This window comes from Centrocercus urophasianus, unplaced genomic scaffold (assembly GCF_019232065.1).
Source record: "Centrocercus urophasianus isolate 14NV4802_14NV808 unplaced genomic scaffold, USGS_Curo_1.0 seq_19, whole genome shotgun sequence".
Classification (NCBI taxonomy): domain Eukaryota; kingdom Metazoa; phylum Chordata; class Aves; order Galliformes; family Phasianidae; genus Centrocercus; species Centrocercus urophasianus.
Genome location: NW_024884744.1, coordinates 19,002,262 through 19,014,818, shown reverse-complemented (window position 1 = coordinate 19,014,818; position 12,557 = coordinate 19,002,262). Strand labels below are relative to the sequence as shown.

General features: G+C 54.0%; 2 protein-coding genes across 2 annotated transcripts; one reads left to right on the top strand and one right to left on the bottom strand.

The window, feature by feature from the left end:
- The first annotated feature begins 374 nt into the window (after positions 1-374).
- KLHL30 (kelch like family member 30) lies at positions 375-3,443 on the top strand. Its single transcript, XM_042821002.1, has 7 exons — positions 375-1,152; positions 1,189-1,320; positions 1,552-1,638; positions 1,731-1,886; positions 1,961-2,149; positions 2,319-2,464; positions 2,673-3,443. The coding sequence occupies exons 1-7, from the start codon at positions 375-377 to the stop codon at positions 2,922-2,924; spliced, it is 1,740 nt and encodes a 579-aa protein (XP_042676936.1). The 3' UTR covers positions 2,925-3,443.
- A 509-nt stretch (positions 3,444-3,952) lies between these two features.
- LOC122161557 (ILK associated serine/threonine phosphatase) lies at positions 3,953-12,486 on the bottom strand. Its single transcript, XM_042821067.1, has 12 exons — positions 12,427-12,486; positions 12,144-12,209; positions 11,900-11,956; positions 11,183-11,302; positions 10,214-10,340; positions 9,121-9,227; positions 8,549-8,642; positions 7,211-7,298; positions 6,807-6,928; positions 5,793-5,912; positions 4,486-4,567; positions 3,953-4,220 (listed from the first exon to the last, which is right to left on the bottom strand). Exons 1-12 carry the CDS (start codon positions 12,470-12,472, stop codon positions 4,080-4,082), a joined length of 1,170 nt encoding a protein of 389 aa, XP_042677001.1. The 5' UTR covers positions 12,473-12,486; the 3' UTR covers positions 3,953-4,079.
- Positions 12,487-12,557: the final 71 nt, after the last annotated feature.

Genomic DNA, 12,557 nt, shown 5'->3' with positions numbered 1-12,557 from the left:
GGGGGGGGCATCTCCATGTGCACCACCTCGGTGTGTCAGGGTGAACGATCCAAGCTTCGGGGGCTGAATGTGATCCCAGTCCTAAAGCCACCTCCTGGATCACTGCAACCCCCCCTCAGAAATATGTAGCAGCTCCAGGAGGGCAGCTCAGCCCTACGGCTCAGGGTGGGGAAGGCGCAGCCGCCGGGCGGTGAGGGCAGGGGGGCGGCGGGGATCCTGAAATCCCTTCCTCAGCCCCAGCTGGTGCCGTACATCACACGGGCGATGCAAGGAAGAGCCCATCATTACCACCTCCCAGCAGGGACAGCCTCGCCACGCTCAGCTCCTTCCCACAGCGGGGACCTGCGGCCGCCCCAGCCACCAAGCCCGGCACCATGGTGCGCAACGTGGACGACTTTGACTTCTGCCTGCCGTCGCACGCGCAGGGCGTGCTGGAGGGGCTGCAGCGGCTGCGCGCCCACCCCAAGCTGTCGGACGTGACGCTGCTGGTGGGCGGACGGGAGTTCCCCTGCCACCGCGGCGTGCTGGCGCTCTGCAGCCACTACTTCCACGCCATGTTCTCTGGGGACTTCGCCGAGAGCATCGCGGCGCGTGTGGAGCTGAAGGAGGTGGACCCCGGCGCGCTGGAGACGCTGCTGGACTTCGCCTACACGGGGAAGGTGACCATCAACCAGGGCAACGTGGAGGGGCTGATGCGCACCTCCAGCCAGCTGCACTTCCCCACCATCCAGCAGGTGTGCAGCCGCTACCTGCGGCAGCAGATGGACGCCACCAACTGCCTGGGGATCTGTGAGTTTGGCGAGAGCCACGGCTGCCCCGAGGTGTCCTCCAAGGCCTGGTCCTTCTTGCAGGAGAACTTTGAGGCTGTTTCTCAGCAGGAGGAGTTCCTCCAGCTCTCCAAGGAGAGGTTGGCCGTCTACCTCTCCAACGAGCAGCTGCAGGTGCAGGAAGAGCAGAGCGTGGCCGAAGCCGTGCTGCGCTGGGTGCGCTACGACCCGGGGCAGAGGGCCCAGTTCCTGCCTGAGCTGCTGGAGCTGGCCCGCCTGGTCTCGCTGCCTGACCACTACCTGCAGAACCTGCTCGCCGCCGAACCCCTCGTCCGTGACTCAGCCGCCAGCCAGGCCTTGGTGGCCCGCTCCCGTGCCATGCTCGGTGCCACCGGCACTGTCCCCACGCCGCCAAAGGCAGCCCCACCACAGAAACTGGAGGAGGTGCTGGTGGTGGTGGGTGGGCGCGTGCTGGAGGAGAGCGAGGACGAGGAGGGGGGGCTGGAAACGCCGGCCACCCCCAGGAACTTCGCCTTTTACAACCCCAAAACGCGTAAGTGCCCACTGCGGTGTGGTCATCATCCCCCAGCTCTTCCCACATGGGATGAGATGGAGAAAAGCAGCTCCCAAAACATCTGGCACCGTGGGGACACGGGGTGAAGGAAGAATGAAATAGGGCTGGCGGAAAGGTGTCACCCTGAGCTGCTGTCCCCACCTCTGATGGTGCAGGTGGGAAGTCCCCAGCCCACACACAGGGTGACAGCGTGGCTCTGCTGCCTTGCAGGGCGGTGGATGGCTCTGCCCGACTTCCCTGACTACAACAAGTGGGGCTTTTCTCTGGTGGCACTGAACAATGACGTCTATGTCACTGGTAGGTGCTGGGCAGGGGGTCAGCATCGTCCCAGGGACTGGGGACCCCTATCTGAGCAGAAGCTGACTTTGGGTCCTGACCTGTTCCTGTAGGTGGTTCCCGGGGGTCCCGGAATGACACGTGGTCAACAACGCAGGCCTGGCGTTTCTGCCCCAAGGATGGTGTCTGGACAGCCATCACCTCCATGCTGCGAGCGCGGACCAACCACACCAGCGCCGTCCTCAACGGCGAGATCTACGTCCTCGGGGGTAAGGGGATGCCGGGGAACAGGTGGATGGTTGTGGCACGGCACAGAGGGCTGCAGCGTGCTACTGCCCTGCAGGGACGACGGTGGAGGTGGTGGAGGTGGAGCGCTACGACCCCTACAACCAGAGCTGGGCAGCCATCAGCCCGGCCCTCAAATATGTCAGCAACTTCGCCGCCGCCGGCTGCCTGGGCAAGCTGTACCTGGTGGGCTCCTGTGCCGTCAAGTACAACGCGCTCACCCTGCAGTGCTACAACCCTGTGCGAGGTGAGCACCCACCAAACCCCATTGCCAGCCCCAGTGGCGCTCTACAGCAAACCCCTGGGCTGCAGCACTGCCTTTGGTGGGCAGCGTGGGTGCCGATCTATCTCCTTTTAACCCCCCCTGAATACCCAGGGCAGCTCCCTGCCCGCCCACTGACGGCTGCCCCTTGCAGATGCATGGAGCGTGATCACGTCCCCATTCATCCCCAAGTACCTGTCGGCCCCGCGCTGCGCCACCCTGCACGGCCTCATCTACCTCATCGGGGACAACACCAAGAAGGTCCACGTCTACGACCCAGAGGCCAACATCTGGCAGAAGGTAATGCATGCTCCAGGAGCACAGCATCTGCACGGAGTTATGGCTTTAAGCAGAGATCACCCTCGCTTTCCCACGCCACCAGCATGAAACCCCTGCACGTTCCCCCAGCACCCCATCCCCACAGCGCACTGTGTGAGCCCAAAGCACGGATGCAGCTAAAGCTCAGGTGGGCAGCGGGACCCCAACACTCGCCCTTCCCCTGGTGCAGGTGCAGCTCCTGCACACGCTGCATGAGAACGGCGGGATGGTGCCGCTGGGAGATCGGCTCTTCGTCACCGGCGGCCACTGGAAGGGCATGGATGGGGATTACCGGGTGGAGATGGAGGTGTACGACTGCGCCAAGGACCGCTGGGTGCGGGAGGGCTCGCTGCCCTGCCTCTGGCTCTTCCACAGCTCCTCCTCCATCTTCATGGATACCTCCAAGTGGACTGAGGCTTTCCCAGGGGACCAGGGGCGGTAGCAGAGCTGACGGCGGCGTTCCAGGTGCTGGCAGGATCAACCCCAGCCAGACAGGAAGCTGCTTGGGTTCCCTCTCTCACCTCACCTCCCACTGCCACCCCATCCCCCTAACCCTACCACAGCCACCAACACCTCACCAACACCTTAAAAAAAAAAAGCTTTTTTTACCCTCTGAAAGCCCAAAGCTTTCGGGGTATTTCAAACTTGCTTCCCTCCAACCAGCCCCCTTTCCCTGTGGCTCTGGGAGCTAGAGTGCCACAGCAAGCAGGGCAAACCTCCCCAGTGCTGAAGCTGCTCCATTTCAGCTTCCTCTTGCACAGCAACACAGCATGCACACGACCAAGCACCCCAAGGACATGATCCCACAATGGTGACACAGCTGGCACTTTGTCAGCCCTTTCCTAGCTCTGATGCCCACAGCCCCAGGTCGGGTTGAGCATGAAGCCCCCCCTTTCTTAGAGGCCAATGCAGCCTCCAGCACTCTGCTCTTGGGATGCTGGTATTGTTTAATCAAGTTGTTCCAGAGTGCTATTCTGATGTTTGACTCATTAAATGTACGCAACCAGTAGCTCTGTGGCCCGCCTGTGTGTCGGGGTGGGGGATCCCTGTGTTGCTCAGGGCCACATATAGGGCTGGTGAGGTACACCCTGCATGGGAGCACGACCCCTGCTGCTCTCCCAGGGTCATTTAGAGCACTTCACACTCCAGACCCAAAGGATTTCCTTCCCCCCACCAGCAGGTAGCAAACACAGAGCCCAACCAGGAGCTCCCACTGAGCGCCTGGTGCTTGGAGCTCTTCCTAGGCATCATATAGAGCTTGAGGAAACAAACAGCGAAGCTGCAGCATTTGAACAGGTGGCAGTTTGTGCACAAAGATGCCTGCTCTCACCAGCACCTCTACCAAATGGATTTATTTGGTTTGTCAGGACATTCAAGGGGGTGAGGGTTAACAGGACACAAAACTCCCCCAACAAGCTGATCCACTGTAGTAACTGCTTAGAAAACACTGCTAGCCAAGTGAACTAGAACTATTAGAAAAAAACCTTTATTTACACTGAGGAGCACGCAGCAGGGCCCTCCCCCCACCACGCACAGACCCACACCGACTCGTCCCATCTTTGCATCAGATGGGGGCCTCGCTGCTGCTCCTCATCTCTCAGTGCTCTATCCGAACCACCATGACCGTCACGTTGTCCGCCGACCCTCGCTGCACCGCCTTGTTGGCCAGTCTGTTACAGGCAGCTTCGTATCTAGCGTCTGCTTCCTGCTTCCCTTCTCTTTTCTGGATGTTCTTATCCTATTGGGATGGGAGAAAGACAACACAGCTCGCTCCCAGCAAAGCACAGCCGTGCAGGCACGTGGTTATTTCTGAGCACAGGGAAGCAAACTAAATAAGGACAAGCATCAACAGACAGGAGCCTCTGGCAGAAGTACATTTCTGCACCACCTGCTCATTGTTCAGCTAATTAGTCTGGAGGGAGCAAGTCACATGTGATTTCACAGCTCCTGCACTGACAAATGAATGCATCAGAAACCCAGCCCCCAAGATGACTTCTCCTTACCTCCAGGCAGGACACAATGAAGTTCACAGCTTCTTCTGGCGTAAAGACTTTAAAGAGGCCGTCACACGCTATCAGGATGAATCTGGAAGTTAGACAGGTTATGAGAATGAAGCTTTGAGTCCCCAGCTAAAGCCAAATCCCTCTGCACCTTTTTTTTTTTATTTGAATGAGTATCCATGTTTCAATCCAAAGACACAGTGCAAAAAAGCTCATCTGAACACCCCCCACCCCCCAGAAGCACCAGGAGGCTTCTCAGCCTCAACCACTCAGGGGGCTGAGGCAGTTCAGAGTACAAGCTAGCAGTTAGATGAGCCATGTCAGACCTACATCAGGACATCCTGGGAGGCTGACTGACACACACAGTTAAGCAAGACCATATAATCTGTCCCCATGCCTTGCTGGGAAGCTGCACCATTTCTCTAGGAGCAGCTCCCATATCCTTTCGTTCACATCTGCCCTGCTAAGAAGCCAAGTACAAGGAAATAGAGCAACACAGCTTAGTATCTTAAGTGCAGCCCTTTACAATGCTGTGCTCCTGGTGTAAACACAAGTGATGCAAAACCCCAGGGGAGGAGAGCTATCTATCTCTCAGCCCCCAATGGGGAGAAGGAATCAGTTTGCTGCGCACTCCCTCTCCTGCACAGGAGTTTGCATTAACCAGGAGCCCCAGAGACAGTCACCAAACAGAAAACTACAGCCCCTGCACCACAGCAATGCACATCTTTGAAGGCAGTTTCAGATCCCGATGCTCAGAATATCCCCTAAAATATTTCAGTAGATTGCCTGCTATGGAATTTTAATCCCACCAGAAGCAGGAGCGCGGGGTCACCCACTTGCCTCTGACAGCATTCAGGGCTGTACCGACCTGAATGGAATTTATCATCATCAATCATTTGCTGGAAAATTATCTCAAATGTTCAAAAATCAGAGCTGAATGCAATGGTGTATTTGGGCACCACAGCTTCTAGGAACACCGCCTGGGCAGCACAGGGATCCAAGGATTCAAGCCTTAACCACCTGCTTGAAGACAGGTGCACGAGCTTAGAGCACAAGGGCAGGATGAGGCCTGTGTGCGTTATCACCACAGTGAGGCTGGTCCAAGAGGAGCTTTCAGTGTCTTGGCAGTGAGGCAGCAGCATTGCCCCACTGCACTGGCAAGGAACAGGAGCAGAGGGACATCAGCTGCAAGAGCATCCTTTGATTCTGGGTGATTAGCCTCAAGTGCCTCAGCTCTGGCAGCAGCTTGGCATTGCTGCTGAGCAGAGAGCCAGGACACAGCAGCCTCCTGGTGAGTGGGCACGACTTACCTGTCATTGTGTGTGAGCTGGCAGCGTTTGATATCTGGCACAGAGATCACACCACAGCGCTTGTACTGGCCGTCCCCAATGGAGCGGGAAACCTCCAGCACTCCCAGCACTCTTCCATCCCTGCGCAAGGGGAAAAAATGCCCAGTCTCCTCTGTGCACACACCTCTTGCTCTTCTCCACTGGCCATTCCGCTGCCTCGCACAAAACCAAACTCACTTCCCCAGTAAGTTTAAACCTTGCCTTGCAAGCCTCTATCCTATTCTGCACGTTTCCCACTCTTTCACACAAATGGAGTGGGGAAGGAAAAAATGAAGTCAGGAGAATTCAAGGCTGTTTTCTCTCTCTCCACTCTAAATCAAGTCCTGCTTAGCCTAGCAAGCCAGGGAAGCAAGAGTTATGCCACAACTCCTGGAGGCAGAGGACCGAATTTACAGGCTTGTGTAAGAACAGTATCTAGCACAGTGTTTCAATAGAAGACCAGAACAGCAACCGGCAGCCCCTCCTGTGCTCTGCCATGCAGGACAATTTGCCCCACACACTGGTTCAGCTGCTAGCACTTAGAGGAACAAGAAGCACAGCCATGAGGACAGACACTGTGCCCTCTCAAATACTCTCCCTCGTGCCAGAGAGGAGCCAGGAGGGAGAGCTGGTGCTGCAAGTAGCAAGTGAACTCTGCTCAGTGCCACAGCATGCAGCAAGAGCAGCTTAACAGCCAAGTCAAATTCTGCAGCTCAATTTTAAGCATGTCTATGCTGATGCTATGCTGTCAGGCTTTCAGGCACGGATAAGTTCCTATCTTTGCAGCACAACACTGTCACCATTTTAAGTCCTGGGAAACCAGCACCCATCAGCCAATGGAACAAGGACACTGACTCCTCAGATATCTGAAGGATCACTCATAGGCAGTGAAATTACCTCTAGGCTCTCACTAGCAGGCGTGCAAAGCTCCAGAAACTCTACATCCAAAGTTGAGCCAGCATTTAGGTTTGCTCACTTTTCACCTTCAGGACTAACCTGACATTTCCCCCCGCCTTCTGTATCCGCATACGCTCCTCATACTGGGTGGGGTTGTGCTCCTTGCTGAGGCTTAAGGCTGCATGCTTCTGGCTCTCTTCATTGTAACGACACAGAATAGCCTGTGCTGACAAAAGAACCTCGTGAGTAAACACCAAAACTCTAGCAAGAACTTCTTGAGAGAGCTTTAAGTTTGCACTCAAGGCTTTCTATGTATATAAAAAGAAAAGCTAGCTTAAATGTTGAAAGGTAACTGTGATCTCTGGCATAGAGTACAGAAAGAATGCAGTATTTCCCCACAGCACTTGCCTGCAAATAATACAGGCAACAGAATGCACTCTGCAGAGCTAGCAAGCTTGCAGAGGAACCAAGATGCCAACAGTGGGCATCTCTGTTCTGCTTACCCGGCTGTCACCGAGGTTGGCGATGTAGAGAATATTGTCAACAGCCAGGACACACGTAGCTGTGGAGCCATCCTTCCATGCAGGCTTTCTGAGGAAACAACAGAGAGATTACCAAGGAGGAAAACTGTTGAGAAGCTGCTGACTGTGCCTGGGGACTCACACAGTGACACTGAGCAGCCAGCGAGCCCGCAGTAAATTACACCTGCAGGCAGCCAAGGAAAAAGCCAAAACCAAACACCAGAATCGCCAGGGCTGCAACTGAGTTACCACCCTTTTGCCTTTCCTTCCCTTCTTTTTCTCACCATGCTCTTCCTGCCCACTTCAGTCCCACCTTCACCTCAGCAGTAACACCAATTACTTGGTCACACCCCTGCTATTTCACTTGCTGTAGTTAAGACTGTATCCCTGGAGCTCTAGGTAAGCTGAGAAGTGGTTCTTAGGTTACAGCTGCCACATGAATCTTTCCCACAATGAAGCCCAGCTTGAACACCATTCTTTACTGAAGTTAGGTTTGAGAGACTGATTTTGGTCATTTTTTCCTGATTTTGAAGGTGCTGCTGAAAATGTGCATCACCATGAAATGTCACCAACACAGCTGCTGCTACACAGGAATTCTTTGCAGTAGCTCTGTCACGTTTCTGACCAAACAGACTGCTTTAGGGGTGATGCTGTTGTAACAGACTCCAGGAAACTTCTTCCTATTGTCCCTTAAGAAACAGCCAATTTTTAATTTACTTAAAATTGGCAGGGCATCTCAGATGCAGCAGTCTCTCCAGCTGTGCCACAAGTGTCATTAAGAAGCAGACAAGAAGTGTAAAGGCCTGTGTTTGAAATACAATCATTTTCTTACCAATTTGTACCCTACTTACTCACAAACCACAGCTGGTGTGTCAGCCTAGCAGAGGCAGAACAAGACAAGGGCGTTTACACTCACAACCCAGCAGGGAGACAGGCTGGCATTTTGCCCACAAAGTACCTGTGTTTATCAGTTTTGTTTTAAAAATTAGAGCTGGAAAAGAAAAACAACAACCCAGCAAGAGCTCCTAGCTCACACAGTATGGGATGCATCACTTCAGCAACACGTTAAGTCTTCAAAGAGAAGGCAAGCAGGATGCTCTGGTAGGTGCAGAGTGGATTCTTGGTGATGTTTTGGCTCCTTTCTTTGCCATTAGCAGGTATTTTAGCCCAAAGGGTCCTGGCAGGCTGCTAGCTGCAGGGTAAGACTAGAACATGCTGTGACTGAGCTCAAGCAGGCAGGCACAGCCTGGCACACAGCTGTACTTGCTGTCTCACCAAGACACGGCTCAAGGCTTCCTCACAGGAAGCATTTACACTTACTGACTGGATGCCTGCTTTAAAAACTCTTCATCTGTATGTTTGAAGGTGTCCAAAAGGCATCTCTTCACGGTTTTCTCCACACTGACCACCTCACCTGCCAGGGAAAACAGCAACTAAGCTCCTGCTAAGACATATCCAGCCCATCACACAGAACAGATGGCAGCACATTGGGCAGATCCTGCACACAACAGCTGAGGAACATCCCAGGCTCACACCACTACAGTCTGCCTGATAACATGTGTACAGAAGTTATGACAAACCCCCTCCCCTGCAGTGAGGATATTTTTTACTTTTCCTTTTCTCACAAAGCAGCACTGCCAAGCTTGGCAACAGAACATCTCAGGCTTGGTTACTGGTTCAATACTGGCTGCTTGCACTTTCATTCCAAAAAAGGCTTCCAACTCCCTTCCCCAAGAGGCAGCATGGTCTCTGTGCACACAAGCCCATTTGGAATAAGGAACGGAAACTGCACAACTGCACACCAACAAATGCATCCCCTTAAGCAGCAGCCACAGCTTCACAGCACAAAAGGTGGCTGTTTGTCCCACAGCCCTCACACTCCTCTCTCTCACCTTTTGGAAATTTCTTGATCAGGTTGAGGTGCAGATTCTGTGCTGCAAACTTCGAGGCTCGGACTCCGCCGTGGCCATCAAAAACAGCAAAGTATGAGACACGCGTGCTGGGAGGGAACAAGAAGGGCTGTTGGCTAGAAGGCAGGACTGGATACATTTGTTCCATAACACCCTGCCCCACCTCAGCCAGCCTTAGAAATGCTGCACTCTGAGGCACAAGCAGAGGTAACAAGTTCCAAAGCTCAGGCAGTCAAGGATTTTCATGGTTTACAAGCAATACTTCCTTGTAACTGCCCTCTCTGCAGAACATGATAAGTATAATGTAGTTTATAGGCTACAACTGGGCATAAAAGCAGCTAAACACTTCACCTGTCAGGTGCTGCAACCCTACAGCACTATACAAACACCAGTCTGAGCAACCCTACAGTTCTTTGCACGGCTGAAGTTTGCTGCAACTGCGCTATAGACAGGAAGCTTGGATCCTTCATCAAGCAAAGCTCTTAGAACACGAGTTCAGGAGCTCAACACAGCATCAGGACAACACTTGAGAGCACTCCTTTAAACATAAATATATATGCACGTTTATATTTTATTTCCCAAGATAATCAAGCTTTTCAGGTGACAGAGTTCTAACATTTGTTCTCTCCTCTTCAAGCACTCTCTTGTTGCCACAGATAAGGATTTCACACTCTGCAATAATCCCAAGGCGAAAACTGATTGCTTTTAATTAAAATCAGTGTCTCGAAACATCCCTGCTTCAGTGAGGGTAACAGAAACTCAATATCCAGAGTTATCAGGCCCTCACAGTTCTTGTGAGGTCAGTGACTAACTGCACTACCACTGGAAGGTATTTATATATAATCTAGTTCTGTGATATGCTCAGGAACAGGGCTAATGGTTAGCTCCACATTTCCCAATTACAAGCCCTAAACACACATCACAAAGCAGCCTGTAAGCAAGAGCAGCAGCTGCTTAAAGCAAAAACCACCACACACCACAGGCTTTGGTGAGGCAAGCTGGAGCTTCTTCACCTCCACACCTGGCTGCCATCCACAGCTTTATCCCCTGGCTTTGGCAGTCAGGGCTCACTTACACTTGGGAGGGCAGAGGCTGGCACTCCTCAGTGATATCATTCAAGATGACGTGTGCATCCTGCATGTCTTCTCTTTCACCTTTCCTCTCTGCCACGTAGCCCTTCAATCCAAGAATGCCCACTGACCCTAAAGGAGACAAACAGACACACAGCCAGTCAAACTCCCTCGCTGCCTCAGCTCACATCGATGGTCACTTTTCAGCTTTGACAAACACACAGCAAAGTTATGGCCCATGCTTTGCAACAGCCTATCTGGCACCTTCTGCTGAGCGCAGTGTGTTTTGTAACACGAGGTCAGCAGCTACAAAAGCAGCCTGCACTGTTTTGGGGGACAGCTGTACACAAGCAGTACTGCTGGGCATCAGAGAGGGCCCTTATCAGATGGTGAGGTGAGAACGAATGGCACAACTGAAACAGAAGATTACACAAAGTGTAGCTTTGAAGAATGGGTGAGAGCAGGAAAGCCAACTCCGCTGTTTCCAGAATATGTAACTTCCTTTTCTCTGAACACATCTGGTTTCCCAAAGCTGAACATAACACGTGGGAACTTGCACTGAAGTCAACTGTATTACATGTCAACACAAATAAGCCTCTCTCTCTCTCTCTCTGGCTTTCTCAGCAGCCACTCAAGAGAGATTTGTGGATCTGGCAAAAGAAACTGGTGTAGGTCAAGCCTTCCAGAGGCTTCACACCCAGTTCCCCTGCTGGCAGCACAACCCCTTACTCTGCAGATGCCAAGGCACTCACACTGCCCAGCTCCTGCCACTTCAGCAGACTGGTAAGGAGGCCCATGTAAGGGAGGCAGAGGGCCAGAGAGTTTGAGGGGCTCCTTCCACCACAGTCTGCTCCCCACAAGAGGTTGCAAATGCCAGCAGACTGAAGAACCAAGGCTCAGCTTTAGTCTGGACTTCCTCAGCAAAATGTCAAAAGTATAAATTGAGTACATTTGTTTTCAAACTGTCTGAAAACCTTTACAAACTTTCTTTTCCACAAGTTCTTCCCTGCCATTCTTCTCTTCCTCCTCCAGGGACTTCCTCTTCTCCCCTTTTGCATGGCTCCCTGCTGAGACCTGCTCAGGAGTGCTGGAGGCTGAAAGAGAATAAAAGCAGGCAGCTGAAGACTCCCAGCTTGGTTTTATTTGCAGGACTTCCGCAGTAAGTCCTCCTGCACTGAAGCACTCTCATGCTCACGCAGCATTAAGTGACAGGTAGCTCACATCACTATCTAACCTAGCACGCACAGATGTGGTCACCTTGAATCATACAGCCCTTCCTCAGCCACAGTACAGCCAGGTACGGCTAGAGGGCATCTGATTCTTCCCAGGCCACAAACCATTTCCTAGCTCCTGGCCTTTATTGCAGTTGAATGTTCAGACAGTTAACATTCCAGACCAGAGTCTTGCTTGGTTTTCATTAACATCTGTTAATGAATGCGAAGAAGCATACATTGTTACTCTGAAGAAGCACAGTGTATTCATTATGGACTTCAGAACACAGGTCACAAACTAAAGCTGTCAATTAAAAACAGCTGCCGTGGCATCAGAACCTTTTCCCATTCCCATAGAATACAGCCTCAACCATCCTGGAGCTGGCAACCATCCGGCTGCATGCAGAGCCCTGCCTACCAACAGATCGGTTCTGAAGAGGCTGGAAAGGCCGGGCCAGCAGAGCCAACAGAGCCGCTTACCTGCATCGCTGCTGCCGGCCGGAGGGAGATCATCGAAGAGCAAAGAGCTTCCTTTTCCTGGAGCACAACAGAAAGGCAAAAAGCGAGCACCTTCGTCGTTGCAGGGGAACAAAGCTCTGCACGCCCCTCAGAACGGGCACGAGTTGCACAACCAAAGGCGGCCGCATTTCAACCTCCGCTCGGAGGTCTCTGCAGCCCGGAGGCGCGCCGACGCGGAACGAAGCGGGGCACGGCGAGGCCTTACCTGTGTCGGCGCTGCCGGCCGGAGGGAGGTCGTCGAAGAGCCGAAGCTGCCCCTGGGCCTCCTTCCCTGCAAGACACCGGAGAGGCTCGGCACGAGCGGCGGCCCCGGCGCGGAGGGGCGGCGGCCGCACCCCCAGAGCCACCCCTCACAGCCCCGCGACGAGGCGGCCTCCAGGCCGCGCCGCCGAACGCTCCGGCCTCCCGCCTCCAGAAAAGGCCCCGCCGGCCACCCGCAGCCCGGAGCGGCCGTGCAGCCCCCTGCCGGGCTCCCCCCACCCCCTCACCCTGGGCCGAGCCGCCGGGCTCGGGCAGGTCCCCGAACAGGTCCATCCACCGCGCCCGGCCCGACGCCGCCCGCCCCGCCGCCGCGCCCCGCCCCTGCCAATCAGGCTCGCGGGGCGGGGCGTCGCCGCGT